This window comes from Phyllobates terribilis, unplaced genomic scaffold (genome assembly GCF_046119375.1).
Source record: "Phyllobates terribilis strain yellow unplaced genomic scaffold, ASM4611937v1 Scaffold_7__3_contigs__length_470593459, whole genome shotgun sequence".
NCBI classification, from domain to species: Eukaryota; Metazoa; Chordata; class Amphibia; order Anura; family Dendrobatidae; genus Phyllobates; species Phyllobates terribilis.
In genome coordinates this window covers 45,671,318-45,695,072 of record NW_027362767.1, presented here as the reverse complement: position 1 = coordinate 45,695,072, position 23,755 = coordinate 45,671,318, and the positions used below count along the sequence as shown (strand labels likewise).

At 45.8% G+C, this 23,755-nt stretch overlaps 1 protein-coding gene across 1 annotated transcript; it reads left to right on the top strand.

The window, feature by feature from the left end:
- The first annotated feature begins 11,244 nt into the window (after positions 1 to 11,244).
- TMX1 (thioredoxin related transmembrane protein 1) lies at positions 11,245 to 19,045 on the top strand. The gene is made up of 9 exons (XM_073638491.1): positions 11,245 to 11,438; positions 12,243 to 12,358; positions 12,702 to 12,747; positions 13,950 to 14,078; positions 14,231 to 14,276; positions 14,565 to 14,666; positions 15,040 to 15,109; positions 16,037 to 16,190; positions 17,819 to 19,045. The coding sequence occupies exons 1-8, from the start codon at positions 11,305 to 11,307 to the stop codon at positions 16,165 to 16,167; spliced, it is 774 nt and encodes a 257-aa protein (XP_073494592.1). The 5' UTR covers positions 11,245 to 11,304; the 3' UTR covers positions 16,168 to 16,190; positions 17,819 to 19,045.
- The last annotated feature ends 4,710 nt before the right edge of the window (positions 19,046 to 23,755 follow it).

The window sequence follows — 23,755 nt, the reverse complement described above, 5'->3', positions numbered from 1 at the left end:
CGCATTGTCGAGGGTCCACTGTTTATTAGCGGAAGGTGCAAAGCCCCCTGGCTTTGGGCAGAGGGGGGGTATGTAAGATGGCCTCCGGACAGGTCCTTGATGGGAGATATGTATCACCCAGGTTGGTAGCTTCGGTGATGTAAAACCGGGAAAGCATGCTCCAGCACATTTAGTGCTGAGAAGGTTAATAGGGTGCGTGAGGGCCGATATTTATGAGCAGTCATAAGAGTTGGGCGGGATTGGCTGCGCACATATCCCCGCCCTAGAGCCTGTGTATAAAATGGAGACCGAGTGTCTCATTCGGTGTCTGTGGCTGGAGGTGTGGAGACCTCCAACTTGTCTGTGCTACAGGACACTGACTGTGAGTGGGCGAACCCGCAGCACTGTATGGACTGTTTTCTTGTTTTGTTACTTTGTGCCAGACAAGGCTATGTTTCATTTACTTGGAGAGTGCGGTTTATGAAGTCTGAATAAACCCATCTTGGACATTTTAAAAAAACTGACTCCTGTAAATACCTCAAAAGCGGATGAGTGAGTACCAAACTCCTAAGGCTAAGTGCCCATGTAGCGTTTTTCAAGCGTATATGCTGTGGAATTTCCTCAGCGTAAACGCTTGTTAAACGCTAGGTAATCCGCACCCCATGGTCCCCAAGGGGATTCCGCAAGTTCTATGCCCATGCTGCGGATTTTTCCGCAGCGTTTATGCTGCGCTCAAAAATCCGCAGCATGTTCATTAATTTTGCGGAAGCGCAGCGGAACTCCCGCCATTGACTTGCATTGAGACGCATATAATCCGTGTCTGTACATTTGTACTCACGGATTATATGTGATTCAATGTGCGGATGGTACCCAGTTCTGGAGGAGAGAAGACCATTGTACCTGTAAAAAAAAGAATAAACTAAAAAATAAAGTTTATATTCACCTTCTGACGGCCCCCGGTCTCCTTCCCTGTGCTTGCGGGCAGGACTGTAGGACCTGTGGTGACGTCACAGTCATGTGACCGCAGCCCCTTCAGTGCAGTGTCCCGCGATCAGCTGGCAGACAGGAGCGAGCGCAGCAACACACGCCGGACCATCAGAGGGTAAGTATAGGTTTATTTTTTAATTTTTAAACATTCTTACGGTCACACTATATAAATCCATGCTGGTTGCATGGATTTATATAGTGTGACCAAGTTGTCAAGCACTTTCCAAGTGATGCTAAAATTGTTATGTTCTGCTACCAAAGCTAAGGAAAGAGAGGAGATCTGTCCCTACTATAAGACTCAGCTGAATCCCTACGATGTAACAGGGAACCTGATCCTGCGATCAGACCTGCTAAAGTCCTAATCTAGTCTGTACGGAGACCTATAGATTTGGGGAGGGAATCCCTACAAGTACTAAGGACTGGGAGGAATATGGGACACCTCCTAACAGAAATAGCAGCAGACAGACGAACAAACAAAATAGATAGAACCTAGAGGTCCGTAGACCAAGCAAACTAACAGAGTTAGATACAGAGCACAGGCTAGCTAGAAAGTAGATATACAATGAAGTCCAGCAAAGCCAGAAGGGCGGAGCAGGATTAAATAGGCCAACAAGGTCATGTGACCAGCAAAGGAAAAAAAACCTAACAGCAAGGTTCTAACAGTACCCCCCCTTCTAAGAGGATCCTCCGGATCCCCTAGGACCAGGCTTATCAGGAAATCTCCTGTGAAACGCTCTGATAAGTCTGGACGCGGAAACATCATCTGACCTCACCCAAGAGTTATCCTCGGGTCCGAAACCTTTCCAGGCCACAAGATACTGCAAACTACCTCTATACCGTCTAGAGTCAAGGATGCGAGAAATTTCATATTCCCCGTCCTCCACCACCGGAGGAACAGAGGCAGAGGCGTCACCATCCGACACAACAGCTTTTTTTAACAGAGAGACATGAAAGACCGGATTAATTCTCCAGGAGGTAGGAACCTCCAACCTAACAGCAGATTGGTTGACAACCTGAAGCACCTTAAAGGGCCCTACAAACTTGGGACCCAATTTCTTAGAAGGAATCCTCAACCGCAGATTCCTAGAGGACAACCAAACCATGTCACCAACAGCGAACAAAACCTCCTGTCGTTTCCTATCAAAGTAGTCTTTAGATTTTCTGTTGGCCTCCTGAAGATTACCACGCACATCCGTCCAAACTCTTTCCAAATCACCGGAAAAATTCTCCTCCTCAGGCACGGCAGATCCCAACTTGGAGAACGACCCAAACGACGGATGTCTCCCAGAACAACAAAAAAAAGGCGAACAACCAGCAGAAGAAGATGTATGATTGTTCAGAGCAAATTCGGCAAGTGGCAGAAACTCAGACCACCCCTCTTGATTGTCTGCCACAAAACAACGCAAGAACTGCTCAACATCCTGGTTTTTCCTTTCTGTCTGGCCATTAGATTCAGGATGATATCCGGACGAAAACGACAAATGAATTCCCAACCTGTCACAAAAGGCACGCCAAAAACGAGCCACGAACTGAGGACCCCTATCAGAAACAATGTCAGTAGGAACGCCATGAAGTCTGACAATTTCCTTGACAAAAGCCTTAGCGAGAGTTTTAGCGCAGGGCAGTTTGACGAAGGGAACCAAGTGACACATCTTGCTAAAACGGTCCACGACCACCCAGATGACAGTAAAACCCTCAGAGGGGGGAAGGTCAGTTATAAAGTCCATAGCCAAATGTGTCCAAGGAGCACTGGGGACCTCCAAAGGACAAAGCAACCCCGCAGCAGGAGTATGTGAGGACTTAGATCTAGCACATATAGTACATTGGCGCACCCACTTAATGACTTCCTTCTGCCATCCAGGCCACCAAAAACTGCGACCCACCAGTCTCTTGGTCTCAGAGATTCCGGGATGACCTGCCAACCGAGATTCGTGACACTCAACAAACAAATCTCTCCTAAAGGTCCCAGGCACAAACAACCTCCCATGAGGAGTGTTAGATGGGGCATTCTCCTGAGCTTTAAGAATCTCATCTTCCAAAACGGAGTCTAAAGCAGCTATCACAACACCTTCTTGTAAAATGTTTTCCTCTTTCTCAGCACCGACTATGGGAGAAAAACTGCGAGACAAGGCATCCGCCTTAACATTCTTAGTACCAGGGATGTAAGTAACGGAGAAATTAAACCGCGAGAAAAACAGTGCCCACCTAGCCTGACGGGCATTCAGGCGCTTGGCAGCGTCAAGATATATCAGATTTTTATGATCCGTAAGAACCTGAACGGGAAATTCCGCACCTTCCAAGAAGTGGCGCCAGTGTTCAAATGCGAGTTTAATAGCCAATAATTCCCGATTACCAATATCGTAATTCAATTCAGTCTCCGAAAATTTTTTTGAAAAAAATGCACAGGGATGTAATCCATCCCCGTTATCCTGAGACAATACTGCGCCAACCCCCACAGAGGAAGCATCAACCTCAACCAAAAACGGCTTAGTCACATCAGGCTGCATAAGGATGGGAGCAGAGGTGAACCTCTCCTTGAGATACACAAAAGCTTCAATGGCCTCAGAAGACCACTGAACCGCATCAGCACCTTTCCTGGTGAGATCGGTCAGAGGTTTGACAATACTAGAAAAATTTTTTATGAATTTTCTATAGTAATTGGCGAAACCCAAAAACCTCTGTATTGATTTCAAACCAATAGGCCTAGGCCATTCCTGCACAGCCTGAACCTTAACCGGATCCATCTCAAAACCTTTGCTGGAGATAATGTAGCCCAAAAAACTAATTCTCTGTACAGCGAACTCACATTTCTCCAGCTTAGCAAAAAGCGAATTGTCCATTAATAACTGTAATACCTCACGCACGCTCCGCCAATGAGACTCCAGATCTGGCGAATAAATCAAAATGTCATCCAAATACACAACCACATTTTTACCGATCAAAGGTCTAAGGATGTCATTAATCAGATTCTGAAAAAATGCAGGAGCATTAGTAAGACCAAAAGGCATAACCAGATTCTCAAAATGACCCACAGGAGTGTTAAAAGCAGTCTTCCATTCATCACCCTCCTTCATGCGCAACAGATTGTATGCCCCCTTAAGGTCAATTTTAGAGAACCACTTGGCCCCCAATAACTGGTTAAACAGATCAGGAATCAATGGCAGTGGGTAAGGATTGCGTACCGTAATTTTGTTAATCTCACGAAAATCCAGACAAGGACGTAAACCGCCGTCCTTTTTTTTTACAAAAAAAAATCCAACCGCCACAGGAGACTTAGAGGGCCTAATGTGACCGGCGGCCAAACTTGTCTGTATGTATTCCTCCAAAGCCTTCCTCTCAGGAATAGTAAGGTTAAATAAACGACTTTTAGGAAGAGTCGCTCCAGGGACAAATTCAATAGAACAATCATAGTCTCTATGGGGAGGCAAAACCTGCGATTCCTTCTCAGAAAAAACTCTCCAAAAATCCTGAATAGGAACAGGCAATTCTCCCCTATCCAAAGCTGCAATACGCCCGTTACAACACTTGTCATAACATTTATGGCTCCAGGATTTAATTTCACTGGTAGACCAATCCAGTACAGGATTGTGAAATTTTAACCAGGGCAAACCCAATATTACTGGAGAAGGCAAGTTATTCAACACTACCAAATCCAATTTCTCATGGTGAACACCATTAATAGTGAGAGGAAATTCACTGACCTTGAGAGTAATATTCTTCAAAGGGGAGCCATCCACAGAAACCACAGCAATGGGGGATGATAAAGGTTCAGGTTTTAAATTGAGTTTTTCCACGAATCCCCCATCAATAACATTCAGTGTAGACCCGCAATCAACAAACACCCGAAATTCCATTAATTTTTCCTGAGCAATCGTGGAAGCAGCTAAAAATACACCCTTGGAATTTAAACAGGCAATACGGGCGTGACTGACCATTTTTTTTTCTTTCTTCATACGAAGCTCACAGCCTTTAATCAAATGACCAGATTTTCCACAATAGAAACACAAGCCTTCTGAAAAACGACGGTGTTTTTCTTGAGAGCGAGGTGCCACCGATCCAATCTCCATCGGTTCACCACTGTTAGTACACACATTATCATAACCAGAAACTGACATAGCAGAGGATTTGCTCTCATTAACCCTAGCACGCAGTCTTCTGTCCACCCGTATAGCTAATTGCATAGCCTGTTGCAAATCCTCAGGTGTAGGATAAGCAATTAGCAGGTCTTTAACCTTTTCACTGAGCCCAGCAAGAAATAGACTTTTCAGAGCAGAATCGTTCCACCCTGTTTGAGTGGACCAACGACGAAAATGTGTACAATATTTTTCCATATTACCTGATCCTTGTTTTAAACGTCTCAACTCAGTCTCAGCTGATGCCACACGGTCAGGATCATCATATAATAGTCCTAAAGCAGAAAAAAAACTATCCACTGATCTGAAGCATGTATCACTAGGTTGCAAAGAGAAGGCCCACTCCTGAGGCTCTTTGCGCAAAAGTGACATTATGAACCCTACGCGCTGGGATTCATCCCCAGAGGACTTGGGTCTCAAACGAAAATACAATAAGCAAGCATTTTTAAATGAAAAAAATTCTCGATGTTCACCAAAAAATAAATCCGGCAAACATACCTTAGGCTCCAAGAAATATGCTCCAGGACAGTTACTCACGTGCTGACGGAGCTCGGCCACTTCCAGAGAGAGTCCCTGCAGGTGTTTAGCCAAATCCTGAACCGACACCATGATGGAACAAAAAAAAATCTTTCCTTAGAGAATTTACAGGCTGGACTTACTGTTATGTTCTGCTACCAAAGCTAAGGAAAGAGAGGAGATCTGTCCCTACTATAAGACTCAGCTGAATCCCTACGATGTAACAGGGAACCTGATCCTGCGATCAGACCTGCTAAAGTCCTAATCTAGTCTGTACGGAGACCTATAGATTTGGGGAGGGAATCCCTACAAGTACTAAGGACTGGGAGGAATATGGGACACCTCCTAACAGAAATAGCAGCAGACAGACGAACAAACAAAATAGATAGAACCTAGAGGTCCGTAGACCAAGCAAACTAACAGAGTTAGATACAGAGCACAGGCTAGCTAGAAAGTAGATATACAATGAAGTCCAGCAAAGCCAGAAGGGCGGAGCAGGATTAAATAGGCCAACAAGGTCATGTGACCAGCAAAGGAAAAAAAACCTAACAGCAAGGTTCTAACAAAAATCGCCTGGAAAGCGCTTGTCAATCCGCATGCAGAAACGCATGTGAAGAACGCTTCAAATCCGCATTTACAATCCGCATGCGTTTTTTATGCAAGGGAGATGCGGAAATTCTGCAGAAATTTTCTGCTTCATTTCTGCATCGTGGGCACATAGCCTTACACTACCCTAACAAACCGCTATTCTGCCCTAACAAACATTTACTTCTACTCTAGCAAACACCTGTACTACACTAACAAATAGATGTTCTACCCTAGCAAACGTTAAGGCTGTGTGCCCACGATGCATTTTTTAAGCGTTTCCGCAGCGGCAATTCCGCTGCAGAAATGCTTAAAAAACGCTTGGTAAAAGGTCTGCAATGTTCCCCAATGATAATCCGCATGTGCTGTGCACATGCTGCGAAAATTTACGCTGCAGATTATCATTGCGGAAAAAAACGCAGCACTACCAATTATTTTGCGGAAGCGCAACGTTTTCGCTGCCATTGACTTGCATTAGATCGCATGGATTCCGCTTCACTAGATAAGCACATGCGAATTCCATGCGTTTCAAAGTGCGGATGGTACCCGGGTGTGGAGGACAGGAGACTCTCCTCCTGACCCGGGTACCATAGAACCTGTAAAAAAAGAATAAAATAAAAAATAAATATTATACTTACCTTCTGATGCCGGCAGATCGCGGTGGACTGAAGGACCTGCGCTGACGTCATTTAGTCATGTGACGGGTCACGCGACCGCTGACGTCGGCAGGTCCTTCAGTGTACCGTGAACTGCCGGCAAGCCGAGACGCATAGAATCAAGACTCCGGGGGCCATCGGAAGGTAAGTATAGATTTATTTTTTTAATTTTTAACATTCTTTCGGTCACACTATATAAATCCATGCCGTTTGCATGGATTTATATAGTGTGACCAAGTTGTCAAGCACTTTCCAAGTGATGCTAAAATTGCTTGGAAAAGCGCTTGACAACCCGCATGCAGAAATGTATGTGAAGAACGCTTCACATCCGCATGTCCCTGGCAGGAAAAACGCATGTACAATCCGCATGTACAATCCGCATGTACAATCCACATGTACAATCCCCATGTACAATCCCCATGTACAATCCGCATGTACAATCCGCATGTACAATCCGCATGCATTTTTTCTGCCAGGGAGATGCAGAAACGCTCAGTAAAAAATCCGGAGCATTTCTGCATCGTAAGCACATAGCCTTACTTCTACCCTAACAAACTGCTATGCTACCTTAAACAGCTGTACTACGCTAGGTAATAGCTGTTCTTCCCTAAAAACAGCTGTACTAGCCTAACAAACAGCTGTATTACCCTAATAAACCACTGTTCTAACTTACCAAATAGCTGTTCTACCCTAACAAGCAGTTCAACCCTAAAAACAGCAGTTCTACCATAAAAAAGTGCTGTACTACCCTAACAAACAGCTTTACTATCTTAACAGTTATAACCTAACCAACAGCTGTTCTTTCCTAACAAACCGCTATGCTACCTTAACAAACAGCTGTACTACCCTAGTTAATAGCTGCTCTACCCTAACAAACATTTACTTCTACTCTAGCAAACAGCTGTACTACCTTAACAAACAGCTGTACTACCCTAACAAACAGCTGTACTACCCTAACAAACAGCTGTACTACCCTAGTTAATAGCTCTTCTACCCTAACAAACATTTACTTCTACTCTAGCAAGCAGCTGTACTACCTTAACAAACAGCTGTACTACCTTAACAAACAGCTGTACTACCCTAACAAACAGCTGTACTACCCTAACAAACAGCTGTACTACCCTAACAAACAGCTGTACTACTCTAACAAACAGCTGTACTACCCTAACAAACAGCTGTACTACCCTAACAAACAGCTGTACTACCTTAACAAACAGTTGTACTACCTTAACAAACAGCTGTACTACCCTAACAAACAGCTGTACTACCCTAACAAACAGCTGTACTACCCTAGTTAATAGCTGTTCTACTCTAACAAACATTTACTTCTACTCTAGCAAACAGCTGTACTACCTTAGCAAACAGCTGTACTACCTTAACAAACAGCTGTACTACCCTAACAAACAGCTGTACTACCTTAACAAACAGTTGTACTACCCTAACAAACAGCTGTACTACCCTAACAAACAGCTGTACTACCCTAACAAACAGCTGTACTACTCTAACAAACAGCTGTACTACCCTAACAAACAGTTGTACTACCTTAACAAACAGTTGTACTACCTTAACAAACAGCTGTACTACCCTAACAAACAGCTGTACTACCTTAACAAACAGCTGTACTACCCTAGTTAATAGCTGTTCTACTCTAACAAACATTTACTTCTACTCTAGCAAACAGCTGTACTACCTTAACAAACAGCTGTAGTACCTTAACAAACAGCTGTACTACCCTAACAAACAGCTGTACTACCCTAACAAACAGCTGTACTACCTTAACAAACAGTTGTACTACCTTAACAAACAGCTGTACTACCCTAACAAACCACTGTGCTACCCTAACAAACAGCTGTACTACCCTAACAAACAGCTGCACTACCCTAACAAACACAGCTTTTTCACATATATGTCTCTATTACACTGAGAAACTAAGCTCTGCTAGACTATCATACAGCCCTACTGTATGGACATAGTCATCTCTGATTCACTTAAATACTTTACTTGTGCATCTATAAGCTCAGCTCTGCTGCATTAACAAACTGCCCAACTAAATTGACATAGTCACCTCTGCTACACCAAAAACACATCTCTGTAAGTTGAACTCTGCTACAGTAACAAATATATCTTTGCTACACATATGTCTCTACTACACTGAGTAACTCAGCTCTGCTACACTAACAAACAGCTAGTTTCCAATCCAAATCATAAATTCCCTTCTCGGCACAGACCTGTTCACCATCCATATACTTTTCCTGACACCTCACTGTCAGATACACAGAGAAGGGCTGGGACACATGAGCAGAGCGGCCAGATGTCATGTTGTTTGTGCTGGGAATCTCTGCTGTGAGAGGGGAAAAGAGAGCAGCTTCATTCACCCTCCGGACACAGAGCTGATCACATCTAGTGAAATACTAAGGAAATAAGTAGAAAAAAAACAGAAGAACAATGGAGTATTTCTGGTATAGTTTTATCTTTATTAATTTTATTGGGGGTCTCATGAGTAGAAAAAAGACCTTATATGAACCGGCTGCGGTGACGATCCTGGGGACTATCCATTTGTCAGGTTTATTAATTCCCGTTCAGCAGCATGAGACGTGTTCATTACGCTTTCAGTGCTCTCTGCCGTCTTGTGTCATTGATCTGGAGGTGGTCTGGGCGAAGATCCAAGATCCTTGTACGCCTCGCACTCTTATTGTTTTCTCCTTCAGAACGAATGTGAAGAAGACCCTTTACCTATCCATGGTCACATATGTTTTCCCCCTGTGATGTCTGGCTCCATGAAAAAGAAAGATCATTTAAAGGGTTGAATGAGATTATTTGTTTTCAGAAACAGCGCCACTGTTGTCCATGGCTTTGCCTGATATTGCAGCTCTAAGTGAATTGTAATCAGATGCAATATCAGGCATGGCCAGGCACAAGTGTGGCGCTGCTCATCGAAAATAAATGTTCAAATTATGTAATTCCCAGACTTAAGCCAAATTGATCCCTATAGTAATAAAGGGACTGAGACAATACAGAACAATCCGAGCAGGAAATTCACAATTCAGCCCAACGCTCAGATAAATAAATCCGCCATATACGGCAGTAATTTTCCTGTGGACAGATTGTCATGTTCTGCCTGTGGATTCCCGGTGGGCGGTTGCTGCTGCCCACAATCCAGGCCCAATTTTGGATACTTAGAAGCGTGTCAGACTCTTGGAGCCCATGGGGACCCGGATGTGCCTGAAAATCACTGCTGTGTAGGCGACAGCAGCGACGCAATGTATCCCTACCTCTACTGACTGACCTAGTACAGCATATTCCTACTACAACTCCCAACATGCGAATTCTCCTGGATGCCATGATGAGTTATCATACGGTCAGGTCCAAAGTTTAGGCTTGTGATCAGCAACCTATGGATCTCCTTGCTGCTCATCAGGAACAGCGATGGGAAGCAGTAGCGCTCCCATATAAGCTTCATAGATGTGCCTGTGTGTCAGTCTTCACTGCAGTTCTAGCATTGCATTCATGAACTAGGATCTATAGAGACTTGTAGAGATACAGAACTATCATATATACTAAATTTTTCTTAAAGGGAACACACCAGGCAAAATAGGGACAAGGAGAAAGAATGGAATTGGGCTCAAAGTATCAGCCAGCAGAGCTCCTGATACTTTGCTCTTGCTTTCTTCACTTTGCTTGATGAACATCTGCCACCTGCTGGTCAAGTGTGGAGTTGCAGATTAATTTGTTACAGTTCACAGATGAATATATTTAACCTTTGATAGGAAATGTGCACATGTGGTTAGGGCAATGCGGGGGTTAATGTCTGTATCCATTATTCATGGGGGCTGGTGTAAGATAATGGAGGGGTCGGTATCTGCATTCCTGGTGGTCTAGGGTAGCAAACAAATGGCATCATCTAATGTCATCTATACAGTTCCTCCAATTTCTTGAGACATTCATATGTCACTTGACCGCTGCAGCCAATCAGCAGCCACTGGTCGGCCGGTATGTATTTTGAGGTCTGGGGCCTATATTTAATTAGGGGTCTGGTTCTCCCCGTATTTCTGTGGGTTTCCTCCCACACTCCAGAGACATACTGATAGTGGATGAAGATTATGAGCCCCATTGAGGACAGCGATGATGGCGTCTCTACAGCGCTGAGCAATTCATGTTTTTTTCTTCCATTTTATGTATGGAGTGTTGCCCAAAATAATATGGAGGAAAAAAAATATTATTTCTGAGTGAAACAAAAAATGATTTTCAAGCCTATTATTTTGCCAACCACAAGGTGGCGCCATCGGGCAGGGCAGTATAGTTCGGGCACACCACGTGACCAGCTGCCAACCAGAATTGGTCGTCATTGGGCGCGGCGCTGAGTAGAGGCCCCCTAGCTCCTCCCCCTCGGGCTGTCTGTCTCCTGCCTGCGGGGTCCTCGCAGTGTGAGGGGCGGGGCTGGCGGTGTCATGGCGCTGCACATTGTTCGCTGCTTCCTGCTTGTCCTGCTCCCGGCTGCTCTGTTGGCCAAGAAGGGGGACGTGATAGAGATCACAGACGGCAGCTGGAGGGACATCCTGCAGGGGGAGTGGATGATCAAATTGTAAGCGGCTCTGACCACATGGCGGCGCACTACACGTCCCAGGGAGCAGAGAGGGATGTGTGCGGCTCCTGGGTCGCTGGTAATTGTAGTTCTGCAGACATTAGTCTCTCCCCCGCTGGTAGGTTTTCTGAGATTTGTAGTTCTACAATAACAGCCGCTGACTGTTCCTGCTGTGCTACACCTGCTGGCACTTGTAGTTCTACAGCCAATCCCAGAAAGCTTTGCGGCAGGTGCTGGCTACTGAGAGAACTACAGGTGACCGCAAGGCTAGAACGGTCCTGTAGAACTACAAATCCCAGGAAGCCTAAGGCTAATGTCTGTAGAACTACAAATACCAGGAAGCCACAGACATTGGTAAGATATGCTGGGACTTGTAGTTCTACAACACCAGCCGCCTCCATGGACTCGCTGTCCTGCGCTTCCTGAGGCTTGTAGTTCTTCAGCAGGGATTTTCCCACTTCCTTCCTTTCTGTCCTGCTGTCACTGAGCGGCAGGGTCTTGTCACATCCCCCCCGTGTGTGGCGCCCCCTGTGTGTACCGCGCCCGCCCCCCGGACAGCCCTCCGCAGGATGACTCCTCTCCCTCCTGTCTGTTACAATGTGTCGGTGCAGCTGAGGCTTCGCTCAGTGATTGTCCAGACTGGATACAGTTGTAACAGATCTTCAGCTGTGACCGGTGTTGGGTCCAGACAGGATTTTCAGTCTATAGCCGGCAATAAACAGTTTCCATGATCTCGCAGTGCTCACTGCCCGGAGCAAGGCTGCATTCTCTGGAGCCCCTGTAACCAGTGTTGTTCCCCCGCAGCTACGCCCCCTGGTGTCCGGCCTGCCAGAAGCTGCAGCTGGAGTGGAAGGAGTTTGCAGAATGGGGAGATGATCTCAATGTGAACATCGCCAAGGTGGACGTCACCGCGCAGCCAGGTAATGGCGCTCAATCTGGGGTCGCCGCCTCCTCTCTCTGGCTCCGCGCCGCCCCCTCTCTCTGGCTCCGCGCGCCTGTCTCAACCCGTCAGTGTGCAGACAGGCGGCAGTGACCATGGCGGTGGTCACTGCTGTTGCAGAGGTCCCCCCGCAGTCCCGTGCTGCCCCTTTTGCACATTGCAGGCTTTAGCTCTCCACCTAGTAGAATCCCTTTTAAAGAATTGTGGTCCCAGCGGCCGGAGACCCCCTATCTCCATCTGCGCGATTGTCATCAATAGCCAGAGCGAGGCCCTCCCCTCACACGGACCCCCGCACACTCATCCCACCCTTTTTATCTTCCCAGGTCTGAGCGGCCGCTTTATCATCACCGCGCTGCCGACCATCTATCAGTGAGTATCGGGGTCCTGACGGTGGTGGGGGGGTATACAGGGTGCAGGGGTACAGCCACATGGAGTGCACATTATGGGGGGGTGTATAGGGTTGCAAAAACAAGGCTGCTCTCAGAGGCAGCGCCACCACTGTCCATGGGTCGTGTCCGGTATTGCAACATAAAGGGAATGAGACTGAGCTGCAATACTGCATGCAACCTGAGGACAGGTGAGGCGCTACTTTGGAATGAAGATTTATTCTTCTAGTCTTGAACTTATACCTGTACTGTATACAGTGCCTGACAACTGGCCGACAGCCTGAGAAAAGATGAGGTTCATATACTATAGGGGAGCTGACGCCAGACCCCCTGAATACAGACAGGGTGAATGTGGGTATGATCTCTCTGTATATGTTATTCTTCCTGCTCAGTGACGTCCCCTGTACCTGTCTCGCCAGCACTATTAGTACCGTATTAGATAGGTCAGGTTTCCCGTCATTAAAGGGCACTGCCCGTACGTGTGCCCCGTAGTGTGCAGATATACAGGCCTTAAAGCAAACCCCTTTTAAAATGTGGACCTCACGGACCATCCAGGTGCAGGGCAGGGCGTTGCTTTAAGCCCTGTCATGTCCAGCCATGAACCCAGTTGGGTTTTGGAATAAATCTCAATCAGAACCAACATCCTGAGCAGCCGCATGTTACGGTATTAAAGGGGTTGTGTTATTCCGTGGTGATCATCTGATCGCCTCCGCCCCCATTCTTGCCAGAGAAAGCCAATGCCAGCCGGGCATATTCCCTGCAGTGACCTCTGCTGGAGAAATGTAGTATTACATAGCAGCCATTCAGATGGATGGGCAGGTAAGTAAGATGAAGAAGGCTCAGCAGCTCGTGGAGAGGGGGGGGGGGGCTCTTGTGTTTGTTTGTTTTTTTGTGTGTGTTTTTTTTATATATATATATATATATATATATATATATATATATATTAGTTTAATGCCCCCCACCCCCTAATTCTTATATGGACAGGTGATCATTTTTATGAAGCGACTCCTTTTAAGGTAAAATCTGGAAGCTAAGAGGCCATGATGGATCCCCTGGAATCTCCTTTAGGGGGGCACACTGTGGGACCCATTAGTGGGGGCATTAGCTTTGGGGGGGTCAGGGCGTCTCTGCAGGGACAGGTAGCAGCCGGCGGAGGAGTCTCATCATTTCTTACCTTCTGTCTAGCTGTAAAGATGGCGTCTTCCGGAAGTATCAGGGTCCCCGGACCCATAAGGATTTCATCAGCTTTGTGAATGAGAAGGAGTGGGAGGCCATAGAGGCCGTGTCCTCCTGGCTCAGCCCCGACTCACTGCTGTAAGTAGATAGAAGCATCCAGCCCCCGGGGAGGACCCCCGCTATAATGTAGCTATGGGGTCTCCTGGTAGCGGGGGGCTCGTCCTCCATCCATCTGCCTCGGCCTTGCAATATACTAATATATTGTATCCCCCCGATCTGCTTCCCTGCAGGATGAGCGGCATGTCCACCTTGTTCCAGCTGTCGGTGTGGATCCGGGTAGGTACATTCAGGTGGGGTCCGATGTACCGACATCAGCCGTGGGGGGCCACAAACGTCCCCCTCCTCCACTGGTGTAGAGGGTTTGCTCCAGTGTAACAGTCTGGGCTGGATGCAATTGCAGCAGACTCTCAGCTGGGAGGTCCGTGCGGGTTTACAGCACAAATGCTCCGTTACTGACAGCAAGCGGAGATTCTGAGAGTTATACTTGATGCTGGGAGTTGTAGTTACTCAGCAGCCGGGGGATGTTGGGGGTCCGTCACGTCCTGATGATCCGTTTCTTTGCAGTACTGCCACAACTATTTAGTGGAAGACGTCGGCCTCCCCGTCTGGGGGTCTTACATCATATTTGGCTTCATGACCCTGTTCCTCGGTCTGGTCTTGGGGATGGTAAGTATCCTACAAGATCTGTGACATGGGTATTGTGATTATCTAGGGGGGTCTGAAACCCCCTCTGATTCCACAGGACCCCAACAGTCTGCAGAAAGTAGTATCCGCCGCAGTGCTGCCCCTATCTGTAGTGGTCTGGTATTGCATCAGCACTCATCAGGCAAAGAGCTTTTATGGAGCTCAGGCGGCACAACTAACCCCCAACCCCAGTCTGTCTAGTTACTGGAGACCCCCATGAGATGTTATATGCCTGTATGGCATCATCAGCGGATGCCAGATTGCAGCGGGGGTCTTGCAGAAATAGTGGGCATCACTGTCGTCCACCATGACTGTCCGGGGCTCTAAGGAAAATCATTTCTTCGCTTGGTTGCAGATTCTGGTGTTTGTTGCCGATTATCTGTGTCCGACTAAGAGGCAGCGACCTCAAGGCTTCAGCTACCCAAGTGAGTGCCCACATCCGCTGCCAACGCGCCATCCGCAGGAGAGCGCGCTGCTTGTGTATTTTGGCCTTAAAATAAATTTTTGCAATTGGGTTCCCATAAAAATGTTGCAGCGTTTGGCTGTTACAGGCTCTTTATTTTGCTGCAGAAGGAGTTAACTGAGAATCTGTCAGTGAGATTTGTAACTCCTTTTTTTTCCTTCAGTTTTTTATTTAGCTGCTCTCAACTGATCTACCACCACATCAAAGCTGCGCTCCTGTGTGGTCTGTGGTCGTAAATCGGCTGAAAAGGAGTTCAGAAATAATAAAAAAAAAAAAGTTATGAAATCCCACTGACAGATTCTCAATTAACTCATTCTGCAGTCAAAGGGAAACCAAGAGTGTGTATAAGCCGTACAGTGGAAAAATCTTGGGGGAAACCCAATTGCAAAAATTATTTAGATGCACGATGAAAGTCCATAATTTATTATTATTATTTATTTATTTATTTTATTTTTTAAGATTTCTGGCCTTAAAATAAATTTTGTAATAGAGTTTAATTAAAAATGTTGGAGCGATTGTCTTCTACAGCCGCTGTGTATCACAGTACTTGCAGTCTATGGACGGTGATGCATAGAGGATGCAGAATCCAAACACTCCAGCATTTATAATGAAATCCTATTGGGAAAATCATTTCTGGACAAATATAAAACCTTCTAAGGAATAAAGTCGCCGCCAATAGTTCTCGTATCCCGGGTAAAGTCTGCAGGTTTGGAGTAAATGAGATGGAAATGTCGGCATCTACCCAGTAATATGCAAAGGCATATAGAGAAGGCTCTCCACCTAAAGCATACATAAATGCTACTGTTCCCTGTTATCTGCCATTTATTTAGAGTCATTAGGACAAATAACTAATCGTTGTAAAAGTTTACATCCCCCTTTTTTATTGCAGAAAATCTTACTCCTGAAGCTGCAAGACTCCTAAGAGAGCTGGAGGAAGAGCAGGATGTGGAGGAGGACGGGGAGGAGACGGGGGACGAGCGCGCCAAGGAGAATCTACGGAAAAGAACCGGAAAATCATAGCTTTCTATTGTCATTTGTAGCAGGTAACTCGTCAGATCAGAAGTCACCGCTCCTGATCGTTTACTACATTGTATCTGAGGCGAGGAAATGTGCAGAGGATTGTGTGTGCTAGATACAAGGGAGTAAACCTCCAAGTACTGACTGTAGACTGGATCTCATCAGGGAGCTCCCCCTAGTGGTGACTGCAGACAGAATCTTATCATGTATCTCTGTATACAAGGAGCTCCCCCTAGTGGTGGCTGCAGACAATCATATCATGTATCTCTATATACAGGGAGATCCCCCTAGTGGTGGCTGCAGACAATCATATCATGTATCTCTATATACAGGGAGCTCCCCCTAGTGGTGACTGCAGACAGAATCTTATCATGTATCTCTGTATACAAGGAGCTCCCCCTAGTGGTGGCTGCAGACAGATTCTTATCATGTATCTCTGTATACAGGAAGATACCCCTAGTGGTGGCTACAGACAGAATCTTATCATGTATCTCTGTATACAGGGAGCTCCCCCTAGTGGTGGCTGCAGACAGATTCTTATCATGTATCTCTGTATACAGGGAGCTCCCCCTAGTGGTGGCTGCAGACAGAATCTTATCATGTATCTCTGTATACAGGGAGCTCCCCCTAGTGGTGGCTGCAGACAGATTCTTATCATGTATCTCTGTATACAGGAAGATACCCCTAGTGGTGGGTGCAGACAGAATCTGATACCTCTGCATACATGGCGCTCCCCATAGTGGTGGCTGCAGACAGAATCTTATCATGTATCTCTGTATACAGGGAGCTCCCCCTAGTGGTGGCTGCAGACAGAATCTTATCATGTATCTCTGTATACAGGGAGCTCCCCCTAGTGGTGGCTACAGACAGGATCTTATCATGTATCTCTGTATACAAGGAGCTCCCCCTAGTGGTGACTGCAGACAGGATCTTATCATGTATCTCTGTATACAGGGAGCTCCCCCTAGTGGTGGCTGCAGACAGATTCTTATCATGTATCTCTGTATACAGGAAGATACCCCTAGTGGTGGCTGCAGACAGATTATCATGTATCTCTGTATACAGGGAGCTCCCCCTAGTGGTGGCTGCAGACAGGATCTTATCATGTATCTCTGTATACAAGGAGCTCCCCCTAGTGGTGACTGCAGACAGAATCTTATCATGTATCTCTGTATACAAGGAGCTCCCCCTAGTGGTGGCTGCAGACAGATTCTTATCATGTATCTCTGTATACAGGGAGCTCCCCCTAGTGGTGGCTACAGACAGAATCTTATCATGTATCTCTGTATACAGGGAGCTCCCCCTAGTGGTGGCTGCAGACAGAATCTTATCATGTATCTCTGTATACAGGGAGCTCCCCCTAGTGGTGGCTGCAGACAGAATCTTATCATGTATCTCTGTATACAGGGAGCTCCCCCTAGTGGTGGCTACAGACAGGATCTTATCATGTATCTCTGTATACAGGGAGCTCCCCCTAGTGGTGGCTGCAGACAGGATCTTATCATGTATCTCTGTATACAGGGAGCTCCCCCTAGTGGTGGCTGCAGACAGAATCTTATGTATCTCTATACAGTGAGCTCCCTGCTATAACTATATTATATTCTTTATCTTTAACCTATAAATTGTTTGCTTTCTCAATGTTTTCTGTTTGCAGTCAGATAAGAACGAGTCCCTGGAGCCGGTGATGGAGCGGCAGCGTTTTCCTTTCCATTAGGAGCCGTCTGCTCCCAGTCCCACCTCCTGACCTTGCTCAGCAGCCCTGTGGATGGCGCCCCCTCCTGGCAGGGATCGTCCTTCCTGCGTCTTCCTGATCGGACCCGGTACATGATGGTGGCGGCTCCTGGATGTCTCTGTGTCTTCTGTCTGTATTTATAGCTTTATACGACCCCCGGCAGCCGCCGCGCTCGTCCCGTCTTGTCCTCATTATCGGCTCGCTGAGCTTTCTGAGTATTTCTTGTACATTATTTACCTTTCTCCATGCAACATACATGACAGCTATAGGTGTCTGTGTAGAAATTAACCCCTTACTCCTGCTACACCTTATTCCTTGCTGTGTAGCTGCGCTTCCACCTCTGATGGTCGGCCGTGAAGGATGACCTTCAGTGTAAAGTATTCACACTCCCTGTTAGCCAATCAGCTGAGAGGGGAGCCCTATTTTGCATATAGCGGGGGCTTTGTCCTTTTTGATTTAAGAGGTGATCTAACGGTATGAGTGACCTCTTTATACTCCTCTGGGGAAAAGGATCAGGCATACTGAATATTCAATATGCCCCATCTTTACAAGGGGGTCTTCAACTATCAGCAGACCCCTTCCTGCTGCCCCATTTGTTCCCTGACCTTCTCTGATTATGTGGGGAAGGGACAGAGAATAATTTCCAGGGTAAGTGTAATACATCTTGCCGGTATCTGGGGGGCTCCTAAGTGTCGGTACCCCTATAATTAATATTAAGGGGTCCTCTGTAAGGGGCACGGACCTCCCCGGATACTTTATAGTATTGTTTCATGTTACATTCTGCTTTGTATTCGTGTGCTGACTGTGACTCGTCTGACAATGTTAGGTACACCAAGGGTTAAAGTTATTTATTCCTCCATTCCTTTTATTTACCTGAGCTCTTCACACCAGTAATGTGAACCGACCAATCAGATCGCTGCATTTCACCTGCGCTGCAGAGCGATTGGTTCATTCAGAAACTCTTCTGACTCTGCGTGCACGGTCCTTACACCCGGACCCTCGTCTGACTGTGGGGGGTGGGATCTCGTCTCTGCAGGGTAATTAGACATAAACCAGTGCGCACAGAGTATCAAAGACCCTCAAAGCTGATATTTTGTATTTTTGTAACAGGTTGGATGCAATTAATAAATGGAGTTTTCATTTCGAGAATCTTTTGTTTATTTAAGTTCAGCAACAATGTATAAACGGTCCGGGGAGGGGTCTCGTCTAAAGGCAACGGTCCGGGGAGGGGTCTCGTCTAAAGGCAACGGTCCGGGGAGGGGTCTCGTCTAAAGGCAACGGTCCGGGGAGGGGTCTCGTCTAAAGGCAACAGCCCGGGGAGGGGTCTCGTCTATAGGGAGCCGTCCTGGTAACCGTATATTTTATTGTGAATGGTGGATCCTGTGTGATCTACTGTATAAGAAATGATTGGTGGTCTGAGATTAGACTTCACTAGTATCTGTGACCATTTCACAGGGTTTACCCCAGAGAGCGCTGCTTATAATGTTGGATGAGCTCCTTGTAGCTTATATGTAATATAACATTTCACCACTAGATGGCGGGCTGTACCTGCACTGAGTGCTGTGGCTTGTGTGCATGGAGCGTCCTGCAGTCCTGTGGGCAGTAAAGCGTCAGACCCATTCGCTGTAATCTGGCCATTTTTCATATTTCTTGTTATAAGCCTAAACTTTATAATGGCACCATCACTGAGCCCCCAGCAAATCCAGGTTAACATCCAATGCAAACATTTGGAAGTTCTCCAGCCTGATGGGGTCCTGGGTTCAAATCCCACCAAGGACAGCATCTGCAAGGAGTTTGTATGTTCTCCCCATGTTTGCGTGGGTTTCCTCCGGTTTCCTCCCCCTCTCCAAAGACATACTGATAGGGAATGTAGATTGTGAGCCCCGATGGGGACAGAGATGATATTGTCTGTAAAGCGCTGTAGAATTAATAGCGCTATATAAGTGAGTAAAATAAATAAAAATGTAGTGCAGTGCTAATACAGAAGCCATGAACACTTGGGGTTAGACTGGGCCAATATTATGTGTCTGCTTCTAGGCACAAAATAGGGATTATTGGGATTAAATATGCAAATTGCCTCTTCTGAGATGAAGAGGACTAGAACTCTATAGCGCCACCTGTTGGAAGCAGCGATCCTACAAGTCACAATCAACCCTTTAACGAGTCGTGCAATATGACTTAGGATAATAGCCAAATCAGAATCTCAATTTGCAGACACGGTGTTTCGGGCTGTTTTCCCTCATCAGTGCAAAGTACGAGAACTGGTTTGGCTAGGTGATTAAATGGCATTTATTGTATAGTGCTTATCATATAAATCCAGCTCTGTAAAGAATAGTCACTTTCTATCACCCTACCAAACAGAAACGATTAGGGTCCATTTATCTTTTCAGCTCAATTCAGGGCCACTTTTCCCCCTTCGGTTGTGTCCGGTCCGGCTTCATTCATTAGAATAGGGCTGCAGTGCCAAAATCCGCCACATGATGGCGGTCTGTCCATTCTGCAGAGTCACCAGATCTATAAGATTTTGCATTCTCACTTAATCTCTCCGCATCTACATTAAATTTGCAAAAATACCCAAGGGAAGGAGTCGCCGCAGGAGATAGTGATGGCTCAGCAGCGTCCCGGGCGATTTAATTAGAATAGTAATTTGCTGCACATTTATCTCCGCACACATCGATGCCAAATCAATTCACCGCCTAATTGTAACCAATGGCGAGAAGGGGCAGGAGGTTCATCAATGTGACCGAAAAGACAATTACAGAGGAAGTAGAGCGACATCACCTGTCCTCATTGCTGCGGACAACACCGCTGTGAGTGTTACCGGACCCCCAAGATCTACAGTCTGGGGGATCAAAAAGATCCTATAGCCCCCATTCTCATCATGTATCACTCTACAGGGGTCATCTGCATCAACGCCTGATCACTATATATACATACGTACTGTACATATAAAAATACAGAGAGTCCTGGATGGAGAAGTATAATCCTAGAGTGCTGCCATAATGCGCCAATCTACCGCATACAGTGCCCAGGGACTGACCAAGGGACTGTTACAATGTCGGCCCGTGTAAATTAGTTTTTAATCATGAGGGTGGTTGCAGATCTAAGGTTGAAAAAATGGCAACAAACAGATTGTAACTTAACAGAGGAATTTGGAGTTGTTACTCACCGATCCTGGCTCCAGTGCCGGGTCTTGCTCCTTTCCCATGTGGTTGGCTCCCTCTGGCAAGCACCATTGATGTCATCACCCAATTCCTCTCTAAGGAATTAGGGCTGGCTCATACACCCATGTACGCCTGAGTATCTAGAAGCCATAGTTCTTAGCTTCCACTTGTTTGTCAGGAGTTTGCTTCTTCCAATTGGCTCTGTTTCAGTATAGTGTCTAATCATCTCCTGTTCTGTTCTGCCATCGGTGCTATTTTCAAGCTTAGTTCGCACCTATCACTCTGCATCCAAGATTCCTGATTACTAACTTTTTGCAACTGTTCTCAGCACTGTTCACACTTCAGTCTCTGCTATCAAGGTAATGCATCTGCAAGCAAGTTAACAGTTTACCAATAGAATTCTGCTATTTGTGTGACCTGCTCTGCAAGCAAGTTTTCCAACACTTCACTGCTATCCTGTAGTTAACCATTTCCCTAGATTTCATCCATCCCTGCGCTTAAGCATATACCTGTTGTAAGTTCCAGATTGCCTATATATCCAAAGTTCCTGTGTGTATCCGCATACCTGGCTCTGTTTAATCTGCGCTACCTGCTCGGCTTGTTTGTCTTCTGTCCTGCATATGCTGCTGTGCTGATTCTCACTGATCCACGTGTCCGACAAGACCTACTCTGCGACATCATCGCCTCTGTTCCCTGCCACTCACCAGGACCAACAACTCAGACTCCATCTTACCAGGTAAGTGCCTAACGGGGCAGTAAACTAATAAATATTACACTGATTGGTTTACTAAACATGTCAGTGCAGTGACACTTCCAAGGCATTTCCTAAGACTGGTGGGGGGGGGGGGTCATGCTATAGACTCTTAAAATCCCCCCACCCTCTATATTAGACATACATTTCATACATTAGTAGTAAATGTCATTTCAACTAACTTTGTATCAATCGATAGTACGACAAACAAAAGAGACATAGTATATCTTATGAAAGAAACATGCTACTTTCTCCATTTATGAGCCACTTCAACTCCCCATCCATCCCTTCCTGGCTCCTAAACTGTAAAAAAAAATGCTAGCATCCATCGTGGTCAAAGTAAGAGTGACTGCCAGCTCAACAAGGGATCAGATTAAAGCTGCTTACTGAAGTCTATGTAAAGGAGAGGGGTAGAGACTCACAGAAGATGCTTCTGTTTTCTAGTAAGTGTTTCATCTCACCTCTGTATAATGTGCTCCATGGTGCTGCTACATGTGTTACACAGAGACATGAGCAGGAATCCCACGTGTCTGTGTGTGTGTGATGTAACTGGGAGATATCATAGCACTTGAGTTGGTCTCCACTCACCAGCTCAGAGACAACTGAACATTAAGAGAGAGGGTCTGCAGAGGGGAAAACTGGAGATACAAGATCTATAATGGCCAGAAGTAGTGTTATTCAACCTGTACACACAACTTGTCCTGGTAAGCCCCCTGCACACAGGTCGGCTGCAGTGGATCCTCATGGCACTATTGTCAGCAGCTTTGGTTCCTTTTGGTTCCGAGTCCAGTGAATTGTGGTCATTGGTGTCTATTCATATACAACCCCTGGCAAAAATTATGGAATCACCGGGCTCGGAGGATGTTCATTCAGTTGTTTAATGTTGTTGAAAAATTAGATCACAGACATGGCACAAAACTAAAGTCATTTCAAATGGCAACTTTAGGGCTTTAAGAAACACTAAAATAAATCAAGATTAAAAATGTGGTACTCAGTAAGGGTACTTTTTTTCAGACCAAGCAGAGGGAAAAAATTATGGAATCACTCAATTCTGAGGAAAAAATTATGGAATCATGAAAAACAAACACACAAAAGAACACTCCAATACATCACTAGTATTTTGTTGCACCACCTCTGGCTTTAATAACAGCTTGCAGTCTCTGAGGCATGGACTTAATGAGTGACAAACAGTACTCTTCATCAATCTGGCTCCAACTTTCTCTGATTGCTGTTGCCAGATCAGCTTTGCAGGTTGGAGCCTTGTCATGGACCATTTTCTTCAACTTCCACCAAAGACTTTCAATTGGATTGAGATCCGGACTGTTTGCAGGCTATGACATTGACCTTATGTGTCTTCTTTCAAGGAATGTTTTCACAGTTTTTGCTCTATGGCAGGAGGCAATATCATCTTGAAATGTCATCATCCCCAAACATCCTTTCAATTGATGGGATAAGAAAACTGTCCAAAATATCAATGTAAACTTGGGCATTTATTGAAGATGCAATGACAGCCATCTCCCCAGAGCCTTTACCTGACATGCAGCCCCATATAATCAATGACTGTGGAAATTTGTATGTTCTCTTCATGCAGTCATCTTTATAAATCTCATTGGAACGGCACCAAACAAAAGTTCCAGCATCAGCACGTTGCCCAATGCAGATTCGCGATTCATCACTGAATATGACTTTCATCCAGTCGTCCACGATTGCTTTTCCTTAGCCCATTGTAACCTTGTTTTTTTCTGTTTAGGTGTTAATGATGGCTTTTGTTTAGCTTTTCTGTATGTAAATCCCATTTCCTTTAGGCTGTTTCTTACAGACATTGACTCCAGTTTTCTCCCAGTCGTTCTTCATTTGTTTTGTTGTGCATTTCCTATTTTGGAGACATATTGCTTTAAGTTTCCGGTCTTGACGCGTTGATGTCTTCCTTGGTCTACCAGTATG

What these genes read in the sequence shown, in the direction of transcription:
- TMX1 (XM_073638491.1), top strand. Translation starts at nt 11,305, where the DNA reads ATGGCGCTGCACATTGTTCGCTGCTTCCTGCTTGTCCTGCTCCCGGCT. An exon ending in GCGCTGCCGACCATCTATCA is followed by an intron (nt 12,748 to 13,949) that starts GTGAGTATCGGG and finishes CCTTCTGTCTAG; the next exon opens with CTGTAAAGATGGCGTCTTCC. An exon ending in CTCAGCCCCGACTCACTGCT is followed by an intron (nt 14,079 to 14,230) that starts GTAAGTAGATAG and finishes GCTTCCCTGCAG; the next exon opens with GATGAGCGGCATGTCCACCT.